Source organism: Arachis stenosperma, chromosome 3, assembly GCF_014773155.1.
Source record: "Arachis stenosperma cultivar V10309 chromosome 3, arast.V10309.gnm1.PFL2, whole genome shotgun sequence".
Lineage (NCBI taxonomy): Eukaryota > Viridiplantae > Streptophyta > Magnoliopsida > Fabales > Fabaceae > Arachis > Arachis stenosperma.
In genome coordinates, this window is record NC_080379.1 from 141571055 (window position 1) to 141597036 (window position 25982).

The following is a 25982-nucleotide window of genomic DNA, read 5'->3' on the forward strand; positions in this document are numbered from 1 at the left end:
TTTTATTTAACAATAATTGTAAACTCATTTATTTTTTTTCATAATTATATAATATCAATTAATATTATTTTTTCAATAAATACATGTAGTATATAATAATACAATAAATATAAACTAATTAATAAATTATTAAAATTTAAAAATAATAGTTATTTTAATATAAAAGAAAAATAAAAATATTTATGATAGAATAAAAATAATAAAATATTTATTGTTTCTGTTTCATATTATTTTAAAATAACTTGATATTTTTAAAATGTTAGTAAAAATATGTATTTTAAATTTTTAAAAATTTTTATTTTTTATTTATATAGGACCGAGTCAACTGGTTCAACCAGTGACTCACTGGTTGAACAAATGATCCAGTGACCCAGTAATCTGACCGGTTTGATCATCGATTCTGTTTGATAACTATGATTGTAACCAATGTTCTGAAAATCGGATCGGACTGGTTGGTCTAACCGGTTTAACCATGAACGATCAGCTAAAATGGTTCGGTTTGCCATGCAAAACCGTTAATTTGAAAACCGAATTTAAACCACTGAACCGACTAGGAACCGTTCAGTCGGACCGGATTGGGACCCAGCTGGTTCTCATCAATCGATGTCGTTTTGCGTAAAAACTATTGTACTGAAAACTGAATCGGACTGGTCGGTTAAATCGGGTTAACCGAGAATCGGTCATCTAGCCGGTTGGATTGAAGTGCAAAACCGTCCGACAAAAAATGATAAAAAAAACCGGTCAAACTGGCAGTTAACCAATGAACCGTTTGAACCGAATGGTTTTTTTTCCCGGTTTTCTATTTAAAAAAATGAAAAAATAAAAAATGTATAAACCCTCCCCCATTTTCTCTCTCTTTCACTCACGCCCAAGACCCAGCCCCCCCCCCCCCCCTTCTCTATCTCCACTACACGGAACCCTAGCCCCCTTTTCTTTCTCTCTCCCGCCAACAGCAGCAGGAGGCCAGGAGCCACCGCCTAGTGCCCAACGCCGTCGTCGCCGACGAACTCGTCTCCTCAGCCAGCGTCCAGCCTCGTCGTCGCCGATCCTCTTCTCCTGGATCCCATCTCCTCGCGTCGCTAGGTCTCATCGCCGAACGGGTGGAGGGTGCTGTCGCCGCCGGGTGGAACTGATCGTGGTGGCATCAAGAATCATCGCCTGTGGAAGGTGAAGGTATACTCGTCGCCTGTCATCGTTTCTCTCTGTCGCCGTCGAGCTCTCTCTCTGACGCCGTCGAGCTCTCTCTGTGTCGCCGTCGTGCCCTCTCTGTGTCGCCGTCGAACCCTCTCTCTGTGTCGCCATTGAGCTCTCGATCTCTCTGTGTCGCCGTCGAGCTCAACGACCCTTCCTCCGGTAAATAATGTTGATTTTGTCCTTTTGTTAATAATGCTGATTGAGTTGCTGGTTTTACTATTTTAGTGATCTTGATTTGCTGAGTTAATAGTATTGAATTACTGATTTTGATTATTTTCTATTATCCTGAGTTGTTGAGTTGTTGATTTTTTGAAATGATGTTGCTAACTGGAATAATACTGTTGCTGGTTTTCTGGTTTTCTGATTTGGGTATGGCTGATGTTGTAAGTGAGTGGCAAGTCCATGCGGAGGTTCAGGCTCCTGAGAACGCCAAGATGGATCAAGTGAAGACATCCATGGAGAATGGTGTTCTTTAGTGTCACTGTTCCCCAGGCAGAAGTTAAGAAACCTGATGTTAAGCCCATTCAAATCACTGGTTAAACAATATAATTTTTTCTTAATCCTCCCTTCTGGTTTCAAGCCTGTGTTTGGGTTATGTTGTGAATTGTGATTGCCTGATATCTATGATGTTCATGTCCTAGAAATATAAATCATTTAATAGTGGTGAGTAAGAAAGCAAGATTATTATGATATGAGATGTCATCAAGTATGTAGTGCATGAATGGAACTTTTTCTGTGGCTATGCTTTGAAAATCCTATCTACGATAAAAATCCTGAAACTAACAATGATGATTATGATTTTTGATGATTAGAGTTTTGTTTAGTTAAAAAAGGTGAAATTTTAAATTTTATTAGATTAGAAATTATTGAATTTAAATATTTGAAACTATATATTTAATTTTTAATAATTTTGTTAAAAATTTATTTAAACCGGTTGAATCTCGGTCGAATTATTAAACCAGTGAACCAATTATCTTACTGGTTCATTGATCGAACCGATTTTCACAACCTTACTAAAAACCAAATAGAAGCACGCGTGAAGCCAGCAGTTAAGCCACAACCAACCCGTTCTCCAATTCTTCCATCTCCTTCCTCCTCTCCAAAGAAACAGAAACCCTAGCCTCACCGCCGCTGTCGCAGGTGTGAAGCACAGAAGCCTCACCTCATAACCCTAGAGCCCCTTCTCCGGTTTCTTTTATCTCCTTCCTTCTCCCCAAACAAAAACGGAAACCCTAGCCTCTTTGCCGTCCGTCGCAGTCAGGGGATCCTCTCTTCATTCTGTTGGCGTCCTCCAAAGAAGAACCCCTGTTGGCTCTCAGTCTTCGTTCTCTACTGTCGACGTCGTCTGCTCGCAATCGTCCTTCGAAGGTCAGTGCTCACTGCTCGCAGTCTTCGTTCTCTTCTACGCCGTCCGTCGTCCTGCTCGTCGCCTGGTCTCCGTCTCCGCTGCGCTTCTGCCCCTCGGCTCAGATGGCTCAGAACGAAGGCAAAAGCTTCATTTTTTTTTAATTTTGGTTCTCTGTTCTTCATTCTTTACTCAAAACATTGTTTAAATTTGAAATTTGAATCTAGCTGTATTATTCTTTGTTTTCTTGTTTTGGATTGAGTCATTAAATGATTAGTTGATTTATTTTGGTGGTTAATCTTTGTTAAAATTGTGCTGATTCAGTTGATTTAGTTCACTAGTTAATCTTGTTAATCTTCATTAAAATTGTGTGCTGTCTTTTGTTTTGTGTCATGATTCAATTGTGCTTAGATTGTGACTGACTTAAACTTGTGCTTAGATTGAATGATTAATTGATTATTGATTAGCTATGGCTGTTTTGATGTGTTGCTGTTTTGATGTATTGCTTAATTGATTATATAGGATAGTTGTTCTGCCATGCAATTGCTGCCTATATAAGTGTGTAGGTACCACTAAAATTAGTAACCCTCATTAAATTACCTCAGCTATACCATCAATTAAATATCCTGATTACTAATATGCAGTTGCTATTTCAATCTACATTCTGCATAATACTGTCTAAACATGCTGCTGCTACTTCAATCAGCATTCTGCAATATGCTTTAATGAAATGGCTCAAGATTGAAGATGATGAGGCAATCTTCTTCAGGAAGCAACACGTACAGTGAGATTACCACCTCTAGAAGAACTGTTTCTCATGATCTCAAATCTGTGTTTTGATGTTTTTGTGAGTTTGATCACTGTCTTTTCCTTCATTGTCTTGTCTTTTTGCTCCTTTACTACTCTCCAATACTCTATGTTTTTGCAGTGTAACCTTAGGCTATTATTTGTTGCAGGATTTGGTGCTTGATGTTAGTTTAGAAGAAGCCATTTTGGAATGAAATCAGATTTACATCTTATTAGTTTGGTGTTTGTTGACTGAACCAGATTGGTAGGAAAATCTTAACCAAAAATTATAGGTAAAGTTTTTTTTTTAATTCAAAATAAAAGATACACCAAAAATTACCAAAATGCATTTTTGATTGACTTATTATTGGTCATGATTTTATTGGTAGATTCACTACTTTTAACTAGCCTCATCAATTCTTCCTAGATACGAACTGTACATTCTTTTTTATTTTTTTTTGTCTATATAATTATTTTGTGTTTAACTTTATATAAATTTGTGTCCATCAAACTTCATAAAATTTTATATTTATATATATATATATATTTTTTTATAAAATTGTGCAAACTCTTGATTCATTGTATCTTTCTCAACCTTAATTTTGTTTATATAATTATTTTGTATTTAATTTCACAAATTTCTATACCAACGTTCATAAATTTTTGTGTTTTTATTATTTTTTATATAGAATTCTACACTTTCGGTTTTATTTTTTTGTTTATCTTCTTTGACAATAAACATGAAAATGTTTGAAGAAAACACAACTTTATAAACAATAACATAAAAAATGTGTTTTTTCCTATTCCTATTCCTACTCTTCTATTTCTACTACTTTCTTTTATTTCTTTCTCTTAGAATAAGGAAAAAAAATAATAAAAACACTAATTATTTGGGTACCATTTAGATAGTAGAGAGTTTTGTCGTAATATGATCTTCGGTACTATTTTGGTAGAAACGTCCCCCAACCTGCCTCTAGCGTCGTCCGCGCTCGCTTTCCTCTGTCACAGTCGGCTCTTCTTTTCTGGTTGAATGCTATCTCTCTCTGTCTAATCGTCTCAGCCGCATAACACAGGCCTGACAAAGCAGCGGAGACATCGGAGTCCGGACGGAGCACAGCCCTAATGTCGTTCCTTGAGGAATTTCAAGCCAGTAATTAACTCGCTTCCTTTCTCCATATCCTTTTCATTACTAACTAATTTTTTTAATTAATTTTTTAGGGTTCTAGAATATTTGTACCTTTAATTTTTCTTTTCAATTCACAATTATAACAATCTCTTTGGTTTTTTTTCCATCCTTGTCTACCTGCAGATTTGGAGTCTCTACCCGTTATTCTTCAGAAGAAGTATGCCTTGCTGCGTGACCTAGATAAGAGTTTACAGGGTATTTGTCCGTTTTTATTCCTTGCTATATTCTTGTTAAGAAAGGCAATTATCTAGTTTGTTCTGGTACAATCTTAGAAATTGTATTTGGTGGTTCATTGACATGATTTAATCGTGAGGCGAGCTGCCATTTCACACTCAAGGCGCATTTGTTGTGTCCCAAACTTGTAGTAATGCTGTTGAACTTCTCCTGGAATTATATTATTCTTTTAAATAAAGGTGAAATGTACCCAACCTAATTGGATAATTACATCATTGGCTTTTTCGGCGGCTTGAATTGTGACGTTGAGGTCACACGGAGATAACTTCATCGTTGCTCCAATGCTCCCCTTATAGGCGCTCACTACTATAAAAAATAAAAATAATGGGTTAGAAGCAACCAGAATTAGTTATTAGTTATGTGGTATATAATACACAAATCCAGTGTGGTGGGTGTTTAGAAACTTGTCTTAATGTCATAATGCTTGATACTTTGTTAAGAAAATGAATTTAGCACCTTTCTTATCTAAAATACATTTGTTAGGCTGGATTGTTTTAATGTGCGATGGGAAATTACCTAGGTACACCATATTTACTATTTAGTTTGTGATGGGAATTTAGCCTGTAGTTTAGCTCAGATATTTTGAAATCCATGTTTTTGGTTAATTTGATTCTAAAGGCTTATTACATTGTCTTAGTTTGTATATTTTATGTTGCTTACTTTGCTAATTGCTAATACTTATAATTAGTTTTTAGATATCAAATTAATGGCATGTATGCCCTTTATTATTGAAATCTTACACTCTGTCCAAAATGTTCTCCTGGAAAAAGTAATTCCCTTTGAGTCGTGTTAGTTTTCCTCCACATAACGACTCTGATCTCTGTGAGCAGAGATCCAAAGGCAAAATGAACACCGTTGTGAACAAGAAATTGAAGATATTAGGCGAGGAGTTAGGTCTGGAAACATCACACCCGATACTTCGGTTATTCGATTTTCCAATGAAGCACTTGATGAGCAAAAGCATAGCATTAGGATTGCTGATGAAAAGGTTGCCCTGGCTGTCCAGGCATATGATTTGGTAGTACACTTATCTTGCTACATGGAATTTTTTTTCAAGACCTTTGATTTATTCCTGGCTTTAGATATAATTGCTGGAATAAGTATTGCAGTTTTGTGGTAATACTTGTTCGATATAGCTAAATGATGGATTGTATTTGTATTTGTTTGACCGTACTATGTTTTTCTTGCTAGTTTTTTAATTTTATTTTTTTTTCCTCAATGATTTTGTTCTCAGTAGTCAATTATTTCACAATGACTTCATTGTACTCATGTACTGTAAGATTGATCTTCTCACAATGCCATAGTTATGCCCTTGTGAGTTTGGCTGCTCTTTTTAAGAGAGGCACGTACTGGCAGTACAATAATTGTTCAGATATGATTGTATGTTATTTTCATTTGCTTTTTTCACTTTTTGTCTTGCATTTTTAAATTTGGATTAAGAATATATATATACATATGATTTGGGAAAACAAATTTTGGTTTTGGAACAAAATATAGAGGAGTCAGCATTTATAACGTAAGTACAAAAACTTGTTGGCTTGTTGGTGTGGATTTTGTAATAATATATTTGTGATTTTTTGCAGGTGGATACACACATACAACAACTTGATCAGTATCTGAAGAAGTTTGATGAGGAGCTTAGGCGCGGTACTTTCTTTTATTCATCTCATGATCTATATAAGTTGTTAATGTGTTATATCGTAATTGATAACAAATGAATCTAATTATTTTTTTTTAATTAAGCATTTATTTTTTTTATTTATATCAGAAAGGGAAAATGCTGCAATAAGTGGAGTTCCTGCTTCAGCTCCTGATGGCAATACAAAATCTGGAAGGGGTAATGAAGGTGGCAGAGGAGGGCGTAAAAAGTATGAATCTTCTAGGACTATTTATGATTCAATTTTTGCTCACTTATCACATGTGTTTCTATGATTTTCAATTATCTTCACTTAATAAGATACCTTCTTCCATGGTTTTCCGTTATGGATTCAAATGATGGGCATATCTTCAAACGGACCATAATTATTTAGTAAAATGTTGAATGAAATAGAAGTTAAGACGTTTGGGAAATATATTTCCTGTTTTGGTAGCATTTAGGAGAAAAAGTGTTCAAACAGAGACATCTTAGTATGTGATGCCCTTGAGTGAATAGACAACTGGCAATAGATTGCAAAAGGAAAAACATTAGTCTCGCAAACATGCATTCCTAGTTTTCTTCTTCAGTTAATGCTTCTTTTGTTCACAATGGAGGTTGAAGTTATGTGATCTTATTGTAATGATTAGAGCTTGAAGATATTTTAGATACTATGCCTTTACAATATAATCTGCCATTCTGTTTGACATTCTTACATATTTCTTTGTAACGCTCTGTTGTCTTGATATCTGATATCCTACATTCCTGTAAGTACTACAAACTATACATAGAAATTCCAAATAATCCAAATCCTTTTGATGAGACGAAATTGTGTTGTCAAGCAACACTTGCCTTGGTTGGAAAACCAGGAATTAGATAATATTATTTTACCTAAATTTAGAAAGCCAAATATTTATTGCCAAGATAATTACTTTAGTGACTAAAGTGTTGTCATTATGCATGATTAAATTTGGAAGTTTATATATTTTATATAACATTTGGAAAATATATCTTAGTAATTGAAATAATTAAATAACATAATAGTGTTTATAATTATATAACAGAAACCATAATAGAAATATTAGAAATCTGGATTGAAATCAATGTGAAAGAGATGTTTTTGAGCAAGTATAGAGTGCTCATTGCTTCCGAATACCGAACCTTAACCTAAATCCTGGCCTAAAAATGTAAGGTTAACCTCCCTTTCCATCATATACCCTCTGCAGCATTCACTCTTTCCACATGCTACTGCCACTTCAGCAGTTAGTCACACTTAGACCCACTATAATTGCCCAAGTTCCCCTAGCTTCATATTAGTTTAATATTGGCCTATTTTAACTTGATCACAAAATAAGTGAAATAAACATCTTTAAAATATAACTCGAGACTAAATATTAGTATTTGGCTAGAGAGTAACTCTTGTACCTATAATGAGAAAAATTCAGATAGGCAAGCATTGTATTGTAGGATAGACATCCTTCTTCTACTTGGTGCAAGGCACATGGTCTCTTTAGAAACGTATCCCACAACAATAATTTTTTTCCCAATATTGAGAGATTTGAAAGTTTTGCAATTGTCTCCCCTAAAAACCAAATCTTTTGTATTGGATCTCTTGTCCTCAATACCTTTTATATTATCCTTCTCTCCTTATTAATACCAATTTTTTTAGAAAATGTAGACAAATATCCAACAAAAGTGGCAAAAAGGTGTACATCTTAAGGGCAAAAGTTTGAATGTGAACTTATAAACTTGGTTGTAGAATCATGAGTTTTGCAATTTTATTAGAATTTATGTAAGGTCATGAGTTTGACAAAGAGTGAGTTCTATGCTAATTAAGTCTATATGCATTTTTTTTTCAGAAAATAAAAATATAACTAAATTTTTTTGTATAAAAATTAGGTTACTAAGTTAAACAAATATTGCATAATCATAAGTAAATGAATATAAACTTATAAACTTGTGGAATCGATTAGTCAGTGATTTTGTTTCAATTTACATAAAAACTCATTCGAGTTTAACGTTAATTCATTTTTGCATGGTAATATTATGAAGAGAGTTAAAATATTAACTCTTGACTTTGGCTACTATGGTTTAGAATTGTATACATAATGAAAATTTGTTTCTTGAATTAAAATTTTGAATTCCACATTGTAGTTGTTAAGACGGACACGTAAAAAGGCTTATAATGTGACATGTCACATATCTATTGTTTCCGTTGTTTGTGTATGCCGCATGATGCATGTATTTATACAGCATTTATGGTATGATAATGGAAACAAAATGCAATCTTATAGAAATAACTTGATTCACAATTGCTATTGCAGACGCCAAACATCTGTTGCAGTGGCAACAGAAGCACAACCTGCACCTGTGAACCCAACTGGCATGGAATTGGATTTGCCAGTTGATCCAAATGAACCCACATACTGCTTTTGTAACCAAGTTAGCTATGGCGAGATGGTTGCCTGTGATAACCCTGACGTAAGTATTTAATTTACTTTCTTTCTTTTATCCCTAACATATTTTGACAATATTTGGGTTTGCAGTGCAAGATAGAGTGGTTTCATTTTGGTTGTGTTGGTCTGAAAGAACAACCAAAAGGAAAATGGTATTGTTCAAATTGCGCAGCAACAAAAAATCGTCGCAGAGGCAAATGAGGTTTGACAGAAGAACAAGATTAATAGTAAAATGGGTGACTGTATATTGTTAATATGTTTAGAAGACGCAACTTTAATGTTTCAGGGCCTTGAAACTTTGCATCACCGGCCGTCTTTGCATCTTACGTTATTGATCTTGCAAATGGAGCTATTATTTCGTTGTTAGGTCAAGCTTTCATAAAGAGAGGATATTTTTGTATAGATTTTGTGCAGAATGTAAACTAAAATTATTACAAAGTTTACTTGAATTATAGTTAATTCACCTAATAAGTTGACCAAGAAACCATCCTTCATTTACTCTCTATATTTATGTAAAATACCGTAACTACTTTTGAACTAGATGATACAATGTGGGAGAGTTCTTAGATGGTGAAAGTTATTTTGTGGTGTCTAAAGGACCAAGGTGTTTCGAGAAATTGTGAACGATTTCAAGCCTAATTTGTAAATATGGGTTTTTTAGCATAAGTTTTCAAATTCTCCCATGGTTTAATGAAGCAGGTAGATGTTATTATCAGGTTTTCTGTTACGTAACACCAACAATTATATTCATGCCATGCCAGTATTATTATTATTTAAAAGATACAAAATTATTATTAATTAAATACTATTTAATTTATATTAGAAAAAACAATTCTAAATATAAATGAAAAAATTTAATAATTTGAATTAGATCAATAAAATTTGTTAATTTTTTTATAATATAATTGAGAAAAAAATTTTCAGTGGATTTTAGAATAATAGCGGATAGAATAGGGTTTAAACTTCACTCAAATCCTATTTGTAGGTTTAAACATTTCAACTTAGGTTTAAACATTTCAACTTAAGCCCTGTTGTACTCTAAATTTTTTTAACTCAACCTGCAAAATAAATTTATTTTCACTATTTTCACTAAATATAATATTTAGTCATTTTACATTTCACATTAATGATACTAGATTCTTGTATGCAAAGGAGGAGACTTCGAATTTAAATCTTCGTTTGTTTAATTATATGTATTCGTATTTTTATCAGCATAGAAATTATATATTAAGAGTACACTATATCAATTGGGATACATCTAAAAAGTTAGATTTTCAACGGGAACAGGGCGGAGTTAGATGAAATATTTGAGGGAAATATTTGAGGGAGTTAAAAATATTTATATAATAAAATAATATTAAAATTAAATTTTAAAAGGGCTAAACTGAAATTTACATATAATTTACATGTAAAAAATTAAAATTAGGGGGCCATCGTCCCCTTGCTGAGTATGTAGCTCCGCCCCTGCCGGACATATTTTATTTTTATGATTAAAATATTTAGTGGTTAAATTTAAAAAACGTATTATACCATACACATTTGAACTTGCAATTATAGGCAAAGTTTTTTTTTTTAATACAAAATAAAAGATACACCAAAAATTACCAAAATGCATTTTGATTGCCTTATTATTGGTGATGATTTTTGTTACGGTGGGTAACCGGAGATTAATAAGATGGATGACGTTTGATGGCCCAAGTGTATGAAGGAGGAGAACTCCGGGTGTATCTGCAACTCGGGAGGCTCCGTCTGACCTGCGCGCGTGCAGGAATGGGGGGTGGTACCTGCAAAGACACTCCGATGCCTAAGTTAGCAAGAGTGTGAGCAGGTCTAGAGAGTATTAGGCTTAGCAATACCTGATTGGTGTCAGTGTACTTATAGTGGTGAGCCAATAACCACCGTTGGTGTAGTGCCGTATCTTTAGGGTGTTAACCGTCCCATTATCTTGGGGAGGTTAAGATATGGCTTTATGAAGTGGTTAGAGAGATTTTCGGGGCGGTTACTCATTTGAATGGGTGTTTATCTGCCAGCTAATCTCATAACCGACTTCTTCATACTAAGTCGTGGTTGGCACCGACTTCTTGAGTGGAGGTCGGTGCTTTTGCTAGGCTTAATCTATTGGATCAGGCCTTTTGGTTGGACCTGGGCCCTTAGCATTGGGCCAGGGTATGAACAGTGCCCCTACTTGAGCCCAAGATCCTTTTAAGGCTTGGGTTCAAGTATTCAACTCGGGTTCGTAGCCGACTTTCACGGGTTTTGGAACCGACGTGATTTTCGCGACCTTTTGTTTCTGACAGTTACGTCAATTCAAGCGTCGTGTCCGTTGAGGGATCATTTAGGGAATGAGGGCTTTGGTAACGGTGCAGTCTCATTAATGACTGCTTTGTTTATACCATTATGCCCCTTAGCCTATTTATAAATACTTTCCCTCTCTCTCGTTTTTCCGTTTCTGCAATCTTTCAAACTTCTCCTTTCCCTGCTTGTGCTGTATTCTTGTGCTTGAAGATTTCCGCTCTCTCCAACCTTCATTTCTTGGATAAAGGTTAGTTTTGTTTCTTCCATATCATGCTTTACATTTGCATGTTTTGTATTGTGAGTAGATAGGTTGGCCTGTAGATTCTTGGTTTCGCATCCCTCCCCTTTAGGGACCGTGTTTTTTATTTTCTCTTTTCCTTTTCCCTTTTGTAGGTTTCTGCCACTTTTCTTTATATATAAAAAATGGCTTCCGTAGACGTTCTTTCTCAGTGGGTTGATGTTACGGTCCTTGGGGAGGAACCGTTGGTCGATGCTGAGTTTATCACTCATCTTCGCACTCATCACCGGCTCTGTACTTCGGAGGAGGACGAGCCAAAATATGAGCTGATAACCCCGGGTCCTGAAGACCGGGTCTGTTTTGGGAGAGTTAATGAGGCGGCCCCTCATTTTTTCTTCATGTATGAATGTATGATCACCCGTTTGGGTGCTTTTCTTCCTTTTTCGGATTTCGAGATATCTGTCTTGCACCACTGTAGAGTTGCCCCTACTCAACTTCACCCCAATTCTTGGGGTTTTTTGAAGATCTACCAGTTTATTAGCCACGCTCTGGACTTTCCGACCTCTTTGAGGATTTTCTTCTTTCTTTTCCATATGACTAAGCCCTTTAGTGGGCTAAACAACAAACAGCAGTGGGTATCCTTCCGAGCCATACAAGGTCGGAGGATTTTCACCCTTTTCGACGAATCTTTCCATGATTTCAAAAACTTCTTTTTCAAAGTTCAAGCCGTAGAGGGTCACCACCCCTTTTTCCTTGATGAGCACTCCTCCCCTCGTTTTCCCCTTTATTAGTTGCCGGCCTCCCCTTGTGAGAAATATGGTCCAGATGACCTGGACGAGGTGGAGGCGGCCATTGTGGGGTTTTTCCGAGAAGCGTGGGGGAGGTCCCCATACTTGGATACCAGGAAAATCCTTCAGGGAACGCCGACTTTTGTTCAAACTCAATTAGGTAGTGCATGCATTCCTGATTTCCGAGTTGTTTCTACCGACTTTGAACATTACCGATTTGAACATTACCGACTTACGACTGTTGGTTGTTTTTCTTGTAGATATGGCAAAAAAGAATGCTCAGGAGGCTTACCAAAGGGTCCAGGAGGCTAAGGCGAAGTCCCGGGCTAGGTCGGGGGGTGCCAGGGCGATCACCTCTCCTCCTCCTCTTCCTCCTCTGCCTACAAATACTGGGACTCCTTCTCAACCTATTGTTATTTCTTCCTCAAGTTTGTCTCGACCACCCCCTTCTGCCCAAATTCTCTCCGAGCCAGAGAAGAAGAAGCGCAAGACTTTAGAGTCTGGCTCTTCTTCTTTTGATGGTGGGGTTAAGGCGGATGCTCTGGCATTCGTCCGAAAGAACATCTATCCTTTTATAAATATGAATGATATTTCTGTTCGAAACCACCTCACCACCATGGCCGAGGAGAGTTTTAGGACAACGGGTGTTTGTGGCAAACTTTTGGACATTTTTGAGAAGACTCCCCTCAGCTCTTTGGGGGCATCCTCGAAGGTTGAGGAGTTGGAGGGGAGGATTCTTCTTTATGAAAAACATGAGAAGGAGTTGAAGGAGGAGAGAGATAAGTTGAAGAAGGAGAGGGATCACCTTAAGGAGGAGGAGGGTAAGCTGCGGGCTCAATGTACTTTGGAGGCGAACTTGAGGAAAACGGCACAAGACAGCTATCACAGTTTATTTCAGGATATTGTGGCCGTGAGGAAGGACTTACTGAATTCTCGGAACGCATACGCCGAGTTGGAGGACTCTATTGCCGATGGTGCCGAGGAGTCTTGGAGAATTTTCTTGGAACAAGTCAGAGTTATCGCTCCCGACTTGGATCTTTCTCCTCTACATCCTGACAAGGTAGTTATTGATGGCGCCATCGTTTATCCTCCTGTCCCCGAGGTTGTTTCCGAGTCAGATTTGAAGACTCGGGGGCAGAGGATAATTGAGTCTCCTCCTCGAGATCCTCCGAGTTCGTCCTCCGTTCCTCCGACTTCCTCTTCAGCTCCTCCTCCTGGGCCTGGTGGTGGTGGTTCCTCTACTCCTCTGAAGAAATGACTTTTTATTTTTATGGCTATATGGGGGCCCGGCCTGTGGGTCCCCTTTTTTTAAACTTATTCATTATTGTTGGTTTGTGTGAACAATTTCTTTTTGGCCTTTTAAGGCCGTAAACAAAATGTTCTGCTCTGTGCCCCTTTTTTGGATAAGGGCTTTTAAACGAAAGTGAATGCCCCCTTTTTTGGATAAGGGTTTTAAATTACCATATGCGTGTATGCTTTTTCTGAGTTCCCCTTAGCTTTTTCTTGAAAACCTTTCTTTTTTGGATTGTTTGTTTTTCGTTGAGGACTTTCGAGGCGTCCTTGAAACTTCTCCTTAGGTTTTCCTATCTCTTTTTGTTATTCCTCCTACTCAACTTTTGTTTTAGCGAGTTCTCATGACTTAGGTTATTTCTGCGATGCGTTTTTCTTCTACTCGGTTTCACACTTCGATCTATGGATCGAAGTGTTTCCAAGCTTTCCTACTCGGGGTCTCGTTCCGACTTATGAGTCGGGTTGGTTCCCGAGTTTTTACGATCAACTCATATAACCTCTTTACACCGACTTGTACCTCGTCGTTTTATCCTGACGACCATCTAGGTCGATTCATGGGATTTTCACGTTTTGTCGAGCTTAAGTCGGCGCGTTTCGTAGAAAGACTTAGAAAAATAAAGGAGGATATTATAAGAGATATTATAAATGAAAAAGATCTTTATTGATTGGGGAGGTACCTTCTTTCGCTACTAAGGGTTTTGATAGTCTATTCCCTTAGTCTCTACTATGATGCCTCGTTAAAAACCCTTCTCCAGAAAAAACCCTCTTTTTGGGAAAAAATCATGAAGTTGGGAAAAGAGTACATCAGGGAGTAGAGTTCGCTTTTAACTGTAGTACCTTTTCATATTACAAGCATGCCACGACCTTGGTAGCTCGGTGCCATTCAGGTCGGTTACTTTATAATAACCTTTTCCTAACACTTCCTTGATTTTGTATGGCCCCTTCCAATTTGCGGCGAGCTTTCCTTCTCCTGATTTGTTGGCTCCAATGTCGTTTCTGATTAGGACCAAGTCGTCTAGGGCAAATGTTCTTCGAATGACTTTCTTGTTGTACCTGGCAGTCATCCTTTGTTTTAATGCCGCTTCTTTTATTTGGGCATTTTCTCGGACTTCGGGGAGCAGGTCGAGCTCCTCTTTGTGCCCCTGTATGTTTCCGACCTCGTCATGGAGAATTACCCTTGGGCTTTGCTCATTGATTTCTATTGGAATCATAGCTTCCACGCCATAGACTAGTCGGAAAGGTGTTTTCTCCTGTGGTGGATTGAGGAGTTGTCCTATAAGCCCATAACACTTGAGGGAGCTCTTCAGCCCAAGCTCCCTTTGCTTCCTGTAGTCTCTTCTTTAGTCCTGCCAGTATGACTTTGTTAGCCGCCTCGGCTTGCCCATTGGCTTGTGGGTGTTCAACCGAGGTGAATTGATGCTTGATTTTCAAACTGGCTACTAGACTTCTGAAGGTAGCGTCGGTAAATTGAGTACCATTGTCTGTGGTGATGGAATAAGGTATCCCATACCTTGTGATGATGTTTTTGTAGAGGAATCTGCGACTTCTTTGGGCGGTGATAGTGGCTAATGGTTCTGCTTCTATCCACTTTGTGAAGTAGTCTATACCCACGATTAAGTATTTGACTTGTCCTGGTGCTTGGGGAAAAGGACCTAGCAAATCCATTCCCCATTTTGCAAAGGGCCAGGGGGAAGTGATACTGATGAGCTCTTCCGGCGGAGCTGCGTGGAAATTTGCATGCATCTGACATGGTTGGCATTTTTTCACAAAGTCTGTGGCATCTTTCTGCAAGGTCGGCCAGTAGAATCCGGCTCGGATAACTTTTCTGGCTAATGATCTTGCTCCGAGATGATTTTCGCAGATCCCGCTATGTACTTCCTCCAACACCTCGGTGGTCCTTGAGGTTGGTACGCACTTTAGTAATGGCGTTGATATCCCTCTTCTGTAAAGGACATTTCTCACCAAGGTATAGTGTTGTGCTTCCCTTCGGATCTTTTTGGCTTCTTTTTCCTCTTTAGGGAGGATGTCGAATTTCAGGTATTCGACTAAAGGGTTCATCCATCCGAGGTTTAAACCGACTACCTCAAGTGTCTCTTGTTTATCTTCTGTTTTTGCTACCGAGGGTTCTTGAAGGGTTTCTTGAATCAGGCTTCTGTTGTTTCCTCCTGGTTTGGTACTTGCTAACTTGGAGAGGGCGTCCGCTCTACTATTTAGATCCCGAGTTATGTGCTTGACCTCGGTTTCCGCAAAGCGCCCGAGGTGCTCCAAGGTTTTTTCCAAGTACCTTTTCATACTAGGGTCCTTTGCCTGATACTCTCCGCTTATTTGGGAGGTCACCACCTGTGAGTCGCTGTAGATCGCCACCTTTGTAGCACCAACTTCCTCTGCTAATTTTAGTCCGGCAATCAAGGCTTCATATTCTGCCTGATTGTTTGAAGCTGGAAATTCAAATTTTAAGGAGACCTCTATCTGGGTTCCTTTTTCATCTACCAGTATTATGCCTGCGCCGCTTCCTGTTTTGTTGGAGGATCCGTCTACATAGAGTTCCCATGTAGTCGGTTTTTCTTCTTGTTCTCCTGCGTACTCTGCAACGAAGTCGGCGAGGCATTGGGCTTTAATTGCCGTCCGAGTTTCATACCTCAAATTGAACTCGGAGAGCTCTATCGCCCACTGAACCATTCTTCCTGCAACATCCGTCTTTTGGAGGATTTGCTTCATGGGTTGGTTTGTGCGGACTCTTATTGTGTGAGCCTGAAAGTAAGGTCGTAGCCTTCGTGAGGCTATCACTAAGGAGTAGGCAAACTTCTCTAGTTTGTGGTACCTTAGTTCAGGGCCTTGTAGGACTTTACTGATGAAGTAGACCGGGTGTTGTCCGACCTCGTCTTCTCTTATCAGGGCTGACGAGACAGCCCTGTTTGCTACGGATAGGTATAGGACGAGGTCTTTTCCCGGTATTGGTCGGGTCAAGATAGGAGGCTGGCTTAAGAACTTTTTGAACTCTTGGAACGCCTCCTCGCATTCCGGAGTCCATTCGAATCGGCATCCCTTTCTTAATAAAGAGAATAATGGAAGGGATTTTAGTGCCGAGCCTGCCAAAAATCTGGAGAGAGCTGCAAGTCGGCCATTGAGCTGTTGAACCTCTCTCAAACAAGTCAGGCTTTTCATTTCTAGGATGGCTCTGCATTTGTCGGGATTGGCCTCAATCCCTCTTTGTGTTAGCATAAACCCTAGAAATTTTCCTGCTTCCACCGCGAAGGCGCATTTTGCGGGATTTAGTCTCATCCCATGCGACCTTATAGTGTTGAAGACTTGTGAGAGGTCGGATAATAGGTCGACTTCTTGTTTGGTTTTTACTAACATGTCGTCGACGTATACTTCCATTAGGCTCCCTAGATGGGGGGAAAACACTTTATTCATCAGCCTTTGATACGTGGCTCCTGCATTCTTTAGTCCGAATGGCATGACCACGTAGCAATAATTTGCTCTCGGCGTGATGAAAGATGTTTTCTCCCGGTCGGGTTCGTACATCGGGATTTGGTTATATCCCGAGTAGGCGTCCATGAATGATAAGTATTGATACCCCGAGCTGGAGTCCACCAGGGTATCAATACTTGGTAGGGGATAAGGGTCCTTAGGACATGCCTTATTCAAGTCGGTATAGTCGACGCACATTCTCCATTTACCATTCTGTTTTTTGACTAGCACTACGTTGGCTAGCCATGTTGGGTATTTGACCTCTCTAATAAAGCTGGCTTCCAGGAGCGCCTGTACCTGCTCTTCTACTATTAGGGCTCGTTCCGAGCCGAGCTTGCGTCTTCTTTGTTGCACAGGTCGGGACCCTGGGTAAACCGAGAGTTTGTGGGACATGAGCTCGGGATCAATCCCGGGCATATCGGAAGCCTTCCATGCGAAGAGGTCAGAATTAACTCTCAGGAGTTCACCCAACCTTTGTTTTAGAGTTTCCCCTAGGTTGGCTCCTATGTAAGTGTTTTTCCCTTCCTCCTCTCCGACTTGTATCTCCTCGGTTTTTCCTCCCGGTTGGGGTCGCAGTTCTTCTCTGGTCCTTGTACCGCCTAACTCTATGGTGTGGACTTCTTTGCCCTTTCCTCTCAGATTTAGGCTTTCGTTGTAGCACTTTCTTGCCAATTTCTGATCTCCCCTCACCGTTGCTATTCCTCCTGGGGTTGGGAATTTCATGCAAAGGTGGGGAGTAGATACCACTGCTCCGAGGCGATTAAGAGTAGTCCTGCCGATTAAGGCATTGTAGGCTGACCCTTCATCGATGACTATGAAGTCTATGCTCAGAGTCCTTGATTTTTCCCCTTTTCCAAAAGTGGTGTGAAGGGGTAAGAAACCCAGTGGTTTTATTGGCGTATCCCCTAATCCATATAAGGTATCGGGGTAGGCTCTCAACTCTTTTTCCTCTAACCCTAGCTTGTCGAAGGCGGGCTTGAAAAGGATGTCCGCCGAGCTTCCTTGGTCCACTAGGGTTCTGTGGAGATGGGCATTGGCTAGGATCATAGTTATCACCACGGGATCATCATGCCCGGGGATTATCCCTTGCCCATCCTCTTTTGTGAACGAGATAGTAGGGAAGTCGGGTGTTTCTTCCTCGACTTGATAGACTCTTTTGAGATGTCTTTTGCGAGAGGATTTAGTGAGGCCTCCTCCCGCAAATCCTCCTGAGATCATATGAACATGTCTCTCTGGGGTCTGCGGCGGTGGATCTCTTCTATCCATATCATCTCGCTTTCTTTTTCCATGCGTGTCCGACCTTTCCATGAGATATCTATCAAGCCGACCTTCTCTGGCCAGCTTTTCTATCACATTTTTAAGGTCGTAACAGTCGTTGGTGGAGTGACCATATATTTTTATGGTACTCGCAGTAATCGCTGCGGCTTCCCCCTTTTTTGTTTTTAATAGGTCTTGGGGGTGGCAGCCTTTCGGTGTGGCAAATCTCTCTATATACATCCACTATAGAAGTTTTTAGAGGAGTATAAGAGTGATATTTCCTGGGCCTCTCGAGACCGAGTTCTTCCTTCTTCTTGACTTCCCTTTCCCTCTCCTTGGATGAGGGAGGGGGTCCGGGTCGCCAACTCAGGTCTCTTAATTTCGCATTCTCTTCCATGTTGATGTACTTTTCGGCCCTTTCTTGTACATCGCTTAGAGAAACTGGGTGTCTTTTAGATATGGACTGTGAGAAGGGACCTTCTCTGAGCCCATTGACTAACCCCATTATGACTGCCTCTGTGGGCAGGTCTTGGATCTCCAAACATGCCTTATTGAACCTTTCCATATAGGCTCGCAAAGACTCTCCGACCTCATGTTTTACTCCCAGGAGGCTCGGTGCATGTTTTACCTTATCTTTCTGAATTGAAAACCTCATCAAAAACTTCCTCGAGAGGTCTTCAAAGCTGGTGATTGATCTTGGTGGGAGGCTATCGAACCACTTCATTGCTGCTTTCGATAAAGTGGTCAGGAAAGCTTTGCATCTCGTAGCGTCGGAGGCATCAGCTAGATACATCCGACTTTTGAAGTTGCTTAGATGATGCTTTGGATCTGTGGTCCCATCATAGAGGTTCATATCAGGGCTTTTAAAGTTTCTTGGAACTTTTGCCCTCATTATGTCCTCGCTGAAAGGATCCTCTCCACCTGGGAATTGATCTTCTTGGTCGTCGCGGGAGTTGTGACCTTTGAGGGAGGATTCTAGCTGTAAGAGTTTTCTTTCTAACTCTTTTCGCTGTTCCATCTCCTCTTTGAGGTACCTTTCAGTTTCTTTCTGCTTCTCCCGCTCTTGCTCCAATTGTTCTAAGCGACTGTGGACTAACCCCATTAATTCAGTTATGTGGGATGGTCCACCTTTTCCCGATTCTCGCTCGTCTGAGGGGTTAGCCTTCGGGTTTTTTACCCCGGAGGTACCCTCTCTATTCTGATCATTAACTTCGTGGTGGAGGGTTACATCCACATTGTCGTTACCTGCGTTCAGATTCTCTTCTTCGGAATCCGTTTCCGTATGGCCTTCTTCGTGTGATCTATCCGCCATCGATGGATGATCTCTCGGGTCCCCGGCAACGGCGCCAATGTTACGGTGGGTAACCGGAGATTAATAAGATGGATGACGTTTGATGGCCCAAGTGTATGAAGGAGGAGAACTCCGGGTGTATCTGCAACTCGGGAGGCTCCGTCCGACCTGCGCGCGTGCAGGAATGGGGGGTGGTACCTGCAAAGACACTCCGATGCCTAAGTTAGCAAGAGTGTGAGCAGGTCTAGAGAGTATTGGGCTTAGCAATACCTGATTGGTGTCAGTGTACTTATAGTGGTGAGCCAATAACCACCGTTGGTGTAGTGCCGTATCTTTAGGGTGTTAACCGTCCCATTATCTTGGGGAGGTTAAGATATGGCTTTATGAAGTGGTTAGAGAGATTTTCGGGGCGGTTACTCATTTGAATGGGTGTTTATCTGCCAGCTAATCTCATAACCGACTTCTTCATACTAAGTCGTGGTTGGCACCGACTTCTTGAGTGGAGGTCGGTGCTTTTGCTAGGCTTAATCTATTGGATCAGGCCTTTTGGTTGGACCTGGGCCCTTAGCATTGGGCCAGGGTATGAACAATTTTATTGGTAGATTCACTACTTTTTACTAGTCTCATCAATTCTTCCTAGATACGAAGTGTACATTCTTTTTTATTTTTTTTGTCTATATAATTATTTTGTGTTTAACTTTATATAAATTTGTATCCATCTAACTTCATAACATTTTATATTTATATATTTTTTTATAAAATAGTGCAAACTCTTGATTCATTGTATGTTTCTCATCCTTAATTTTGTTTATATAATTATTTTGTATTTAATTTCACAAATTTCTATACCAACTTTCATAAATTTGTGTGTTTTTATTATTTTTTATAGAGAATTCTGCATTTTCGGTTTTATTTTTTTTGTTTATCTTCGTGGACAATAAACATGAAAATGTTTGAAGAAAACACATAACTTTATAAACAATAACATAAAAAATATGTGTTTTTTCCTATTCCTATTCCTATCCCTATCCCTATCCCTATTCCTATTCTTCTAATTATTTTGGTACCATTTAGATGTGTCGTAAATCGTAATATGATCTTCGGTACTATTTTGGTAAAAACGTCCCCCAACCCGCCTCTAGCGTCGTCAGCGCTCGCTTTTCTCTCACGATCGGCTCTTCTTTTCCGGTTGAATGCTATCTCTCTCCGTCTAAAGGTCTCAGCCGCATAACACAGGCCGGCCAAAGCAGCGGAGACATCGGTGTCCGGATGGAGCACAGACCTAATGTCGTTCCTTGAAGAATTTCAAGCCAGTAATTCACTCCCTTCCTTTCTCCATATCCTTTTCATTACTCACTAATTTTTTTAATTAATTTTTTAGGGTTCTAGAATATTTGTACCTTTAATTTTTCTTTTCAATTTACAATTATAACAATCTCTTTGTTTTTTTTCCCATCCTTGTCTACCTGCGGATTTGGAGTCTCTACCCGTTATTCTTCAGAAGAAGTATGCCTTGTTGCGTGACCTAGATAAGACTTTACAGGGTATTTGTCCGTTTTTATTCTTTGCTATATTCTTGTTCAGAAAGGCAATTATCTAGTTTGTTCTGGTACAATCTAAGAAACTATATTTGGTGGTTCATTGACATGATTTAATCGTGAGGCGAGTTGCCATTTCACCCTCAAGGCGCATTTGTTGTGTCGCAAACTTGTAGTAATGCTATTGAGCTTCTCCTGGAATTATATTATTCTTTTAAACAAAGGTGTATTGTACCCAGCCTAATCGCATAATTACATCATTGGCTGTTTCGGCGGCTTGAATTGTGACATTGAGGTCACACGGAGATAACTTAATCGTTGCTCCAATGCTCCCTTTATAGGCGCTCAGTACTATAAAAAATAAAAATAATGGGTTAGAAGCAACCAGAATTAGTTATTAGTTATGTGGTATATAATACACAAATCCAGTGTGGTGGGTGTTTAGAAACTTGTCTTAATGTCATAATGCTTGATAATTTGTTAAGAAAATGAATTTAGCACCTTTCTTATCTAAAATACATTTGTTAGGCTGGATTGTTTTAATGTACGATGGGAAATTACCTAGGTACACCATATTTACTATTTAGTTTGTGATGGGAATTTAGCCTGTCCTTTAGCTCAGATATTTTGAAATCCATGTTTTTGGTTAATTTGATTCTAAAGGCTTATTACATTGTCTTAGTTTGTATATTTTATGTTGCTTAATTTGCTAATTGCTAATACCTATAATTAGTTTTTAGATATCAAATTAATGGCATGTATGCCCTTTATTATTGTAATCTTACTCTCTGTCCAAAATGTTCTCCTGGAAAAAGTAATTCCCTTTGAGTCGTGTTAGTTTTCCTCCACATAACTACTGTGATCTCTGTGATTAGAGATTCAAAGGCAAAATGAACGCCGCTGTGAACAAGAAATTGAAGATATTAGGCGAGGAGTTAGGTCTGGAAACATCACACCTGATACTTCGGTTGTTCGATTTTCCGATGAAGCACTTGATGAGCAAAAGCATAGCATTAGGATTGCTGATGAAAAGGTTGCCCTGGCTGTCCAGGCATATGATTTGGTAGTACACTTATCTTGCTACATGGAATTTTTTTTCAAGACCTTTGATTGATTCCTAGCTTTAGATATAATTTGCTTGAATAAGTATTGCAGTTTTGTGGTAATACTTGTTCGATATAGCTAAATGATGGATTGTATTTGTATTTGTTTGACCGTACCTTGTTTTCCTTGCTAGTTTTTTAATTTTTTTTTTTCTCAATGATTTTGTTCTCAGTAGTCAATTATTTCACAATGACTTCATTGTACTCATGTACCGAAAGATTGATCTTATCACAATGCCAAGGTTATGCCCTTGTGAGTTTGGCTGCTCTTTTTAAGAGAGGCATGTACTGGCAGTACAATAATTGTTCAGATATCATTGTATGTTATTTTCGTTTGCTTTTTTCACTTTTTGTCTTGCATTTTTAAATTTGGATTAAGAATATATATATATATATATATATATATATATATATATATATATATATATATATATATATATATATATATATATATATGATTTGGGAAAAGAAATTTTGGTTTTGTTACAAAATATAGAGGAGTCAGCGCTTTTATAAGGTAAGTACAAAAACTTGTTGGTTGTTGGTGTGGATTTTGTAATAATATATTTGTGATTTTTTGCAGGTAGATACACACATACAACAACTTGATCAGTATCTGAAGAAGTTTGATGAGGAGCTTCGGCGTGGTACTTTCATTTATTCATCTCATGATCTATACAAGTTGTTAATGTGCTATATCGTAATTGATAACAAACGAATCTAAGTATTTTTATGAATTAAACATTTATTTTTTTATTTATATCAGAAAGAGAAAATGCTGCAATAAGTGGAGTTCCTGCTTCAGCTCCTGATGGTAATACAAAATCTGGAAGGGGTAATGAAGGTGGCAGAGGAGGGCGTAAAAAGTATGAATTTTCTAGGACTATTTATGATTCAATTTTTGCTCGCTTATCACATGATGTGTTCCTATGATTTTCAATTATCTTCACTTAATAAGATACCTTCTTCCATGGTTTTCCGTTATGGATTCAAATGATGGGCATATCTTCAAACAGACCATAATTATTTAGTAAAATGTTGAATGAAATAGAAGTTAAGACGTTTGGGAAATATATTTCTTGTTTTGGTAGCATTTAGGAGAAAAAGTGTTAAAACAGAGACATCTTAGTATGTGATGCCCTTGAGTGAATAGACAACTGGCAATAGATTGCAAAAGGAAAAACATTAGTCTCACAAACATGCATTCCTAGTTTTCTTCTTCAGTTAATACTTCTTTTGTTTACAATGGAGGTTGATGTTATGTGATCTTATTGTAATGATCAGAGCTTGAAGATATTGTAGATACTATGCCTTTACAATACAATCTGCCATTCTGTTGTTTGACATTCTTACATATTTCTTTGTAACGCTCTGTTGTCTTGATATCCGATATCCTACACTCCTGTATGTACTACAAACTATACATGGAAATGCCAAATAATCCAAAGTCCTTTTGATGATACGAAATTGTGTTGTCAAGCAACACTTGCCTTGGTTTGAAAACCAGGAATTAGATAATCTTATTTTACCTAAATTTAGAAAGCCAAATATTTATTGCCAAGATAATTACTTTAGTGACTAAAATGTTATCATTATCCATGATTAAATTTGGAAGTTTATATATTTTATATAACATTTGGAAAAGATATCTTTGTAATTGACATTATTAAATAACATAATAGTGTTTATAATTATATAACAGAAACCATAAATAGAAATAGTAGAAATCTGGATTGAAATCAATGTGAAAGAGATGTTTTGAGAAAGTATAGAGTGCTCATTTCTTCCGAATACCAAACCTTAACCTTAATCCTGGCCTAAAATGAAAGGTAAACCTCCTTTTACATCATATACCCTCTGCAGCATTCACTCTTTCCACATGCTACTGCCACTTCAGCAGTTAGTCACACTTAGACCCACTATAATTGCCCCAGGTTCCCCTAGCTTCATATTAGTTTAATATTGGCTTATTTTAACTTGATCACAAAATAAGTGAAATAAACATCTTTATAATATAACTCAAGAGACTAAATAATAGTATTTAGCTAGAGAGTAACTCTTGTACCTATAATGAGAAAAATTCAGATAGGCAAGCATTGTATTGTAGGATAGACATCCTTCTTCTACTTGGTGTAAGGCACATGGTCTCTTTAGAAACGTATCCCACAACAATCATTTTTTCCCCATTATTGAGAGATTTAAAAGTTTTGCAATTGTCCCCCCTAAAAACCAAATCTTTTGTATTGGATCTCTTGTCCTCAATGCCTTTTATATTATCCTTCTCTCCTTATTAATACCAATTCTTTTAGAAAATGTAGACAAATATCCAACAAAAGTGGCAAAAAGGTGTACATCTTAAGGGCAAAAGTAATGTTAACTTATAAACTTGGTTGTAGAATCATGAGTTTTGCAATTTTATTAGAATTTATGTAAGGTCATGAGTTTGACAAAGAGTGAGTTCTATGCTAATTTAGTCTATATGCATTTTTTTTTTGGAAAAAAAAATATAACTAAATTTATTTGTATCAAATTAGCTGAATAAGTTAAACAAATGTTGCATAATCATAAGTAAATGAATATAAACTTATAAACCTGTGGAATCGATTAGTTAATGATTTTGTTTCAATTTACATAAAAGCTCATACGAGTTTAACGTTAATTCATTTTTGCATGGTAACATTATGAAGAGAGTTAAATGACAACTATGGTTTAGAATTGTGTACATAAATGACCTGGATAACTTGGCAGATTTTAGTTTGCGACTGAATATTTGTTTCTTGAATTAAAATTTTGAATTCCACATTGAAGTTGTTAAGACGGACACGTAGAAAGGCTTATAATGTGACATGTCACATATCTATTGTTTCCGTTGTTTGTGTATGCTGCATGATGCATCCATTTATACAGCATTTATGGTATGATAATGGAAACAAAATGAAATCTAATAGAAATAACTTGATCACAACTGCTATTGCAGACGCCAAACATTTGTTGCAGTGGCAACAGAAGCACAACCTAGACCTGTGAACCAAACTGGCATGGAATTGGATTTACCAGTTGATCCAAATGAACCCACATACTGCTTTTGTAACCAAGTTAGCTATGGCGAGATGGTTGCCTGTGATAACCCTGACGTAAGTATTTACTTTACTTTCTTTCTTTTATCCCTAACATATTTTGACAATATCTGGTTTTGCAGTGCAAGATAGAGTGGTTTCATTTTGGTTGTGTTGGTTTGAAAGAACAACCAAAAGGAAAATGGTATTGTTCAAATTGCGCAGCAACAAAAAATCGTCGCAGAGGCAAATGAGGTTATACAGAAGAACAAGATTAATAGTAAAATGGGTGACTGTATATTGTTAATATGTTTAGAAGATGCAACTTTAATGTTTCAGGGGCTTGAAACTTTGCATCACTGGCCGTCTTTGCATCTTACGTTATTGATCTTGCAAATGGAGCTATTATTTCGTTGTTAGGTCAAGCTTCCATAAAGAGAGGATATTTTTGTATAGATTTTGTGCAGAATGTAAACTAAAATTATTACAAAGTTTACTTGAATTATAGTTAATTCTCCTATTTAGTTGACCAAGAAACCATCCTTCATTTACTCTTTATATTTATGTAAAATACCGTAACTACTTTTGAACTAGATGATACAATGTGGGAAAGTTCCTAGATGGTGAAAGTTATTTTGTGGTGTTTAAAGGACTAAGGTGTTTCTTGAAATTGTCAACAATTTCAAGCCTAATTTGTAAATATGGGTTTTTAAGCATAAGTTTTCAAATTCTCCCATGGTCTAATGAAGCAGGTAGGTGTTATTATCAGGTTTTCTGCTGCGTAACACCAACAATTATATTCATGCCGGTATTATTAT

At 37.9% G+C, this 25982-nt stretch overlaps 2 protein-coding genes across 6 annotated transcripts; both read left to right on the plus strand.

Annotated features, from left to right (window-relative positions):
* Nucleotides 1-897: 897 nt before the first annotated feature.
* LOC130968466 (PHD finger protein ING1-like) lies at nucleotides 898-9318 on the plus strand. 4 transcript variants are annotated; one of them, XM_057893748.1, is made up of 10 exons: nucleotides 898-1353; nucleotides 3184-3386; nucleotides 3496-3618; nucleotides 4279-4475; nucleotides 4635-4706; nucleotides 5576-5763; nucleotides 6329-6392; nucleotides 6514-6613; nucleotides 8703-8859; nucleotides 8925-9318. In XM_057893748.1, exons 4-10 carry the CDS (start codon nucleotides 4448-4450, stop codon nucleotides 9033-9035), a joined length of 720 nt encoding a protein of 239 aa, XP_057749731.1. In that variant the 5' UTR covers nucleotides 898-1353; nucleotides 3184-3386; nucleotides 3496-3618; nucleotides 4279-4447; the 3' UTR covers nucleotides 9036-9318. The 4 variants fall into 4 exon arrangements, with proteins under 4 accessions (XP_057749731.1, XP_057749734.1, XP_057749732.1 ...); XM_057893751.1 differs by having other exon boundaries at nucleotides 4399-4475; XM_057893749.1 differs by having other exon boundaries at nucleotides 3246-3386.
* Nucleotides 9319-20508: 11190 nt separating this feature from the next.
* Nucleotides 20509-25715, plus strand: LOC130965306 (PHD finger protein ING1-like). 2 transcript variants are annotated; one of them, XM_057890059.1, is made up of 7 exons: nucleotides 20510-20780; nucleotides 20940-21011; nucleotides 21881-22068; nucleotides 22692-22755; nucleotides 22875-22974; nucleotides 25086-25242; nucleotides 25308-25715. In XM_057890059.1, exons 1-7 carry the CDS (start codon nucleotides 20753-20755, stop codon nucleotides 25416-25418), a joined length of 720 nt encoding a protein of 239 aa, XP_057746042.1. In that variant the 5' UTR covers nucleotides 20510-20752; the 3' UTR covers nucleotides 25419-25715. The 2 variants fall into 2 exon arrangements, with proteins under 2 accessions (XP_057746043.1, XP_057746042.1); XM_057890060.1 differs by lacking the exon at nucleotides 20940-21011 and having other exon boundaries at nucleotides 20509-20780.
* Nucleotides 25716-25982: the final 267 nt, after the last annotated feature.

Excerpts from the sequence above, each read along its gene's own strand:
- LOC130968466 (XM_057893748.1), top strand. The coding sequence starts at position 4,448 with ATGTCGTTCCTTGAGGAATTTCAAGCCA. Across the intron at positions 4,707-5,575 it reads CCTAGATAAGAGTTTACAGG|AGATCCAAAGGCAAAATGAA; the intron begins GTATTTGTCCGT and ends CTCTGTGAGCAG. Across the intron at positions 5,764-6,328 it reads CTGTCCAGGCATATGATTTG|GTGGATACACACATACAACA; the intron begins GTAGTACACTTA and ends GATTTTTTGCAG.
- LOC130965306 (XM_057890059.1), top strand. The coding sequence starts at position 20,753 with ATGTCGTTCCTTGAAGAATTTCAAGCCA. Across the intron at positions 20,781-20,939 it reads CCTTGAAGAATTTCAAGCCA|ATTTGGAGTCTCTACCCGTT; the intron begins GTAATTCACTCC and ends GTCTACCTGCGG. Across the intron at positions 25,243-25,307 it reads TTGCCTGTGATAACCCTGAC|TGCAAGATAGAGTGGTTTCA; the intron begins GTAAGTATTTAC and ends CTGGTTTTGCAG.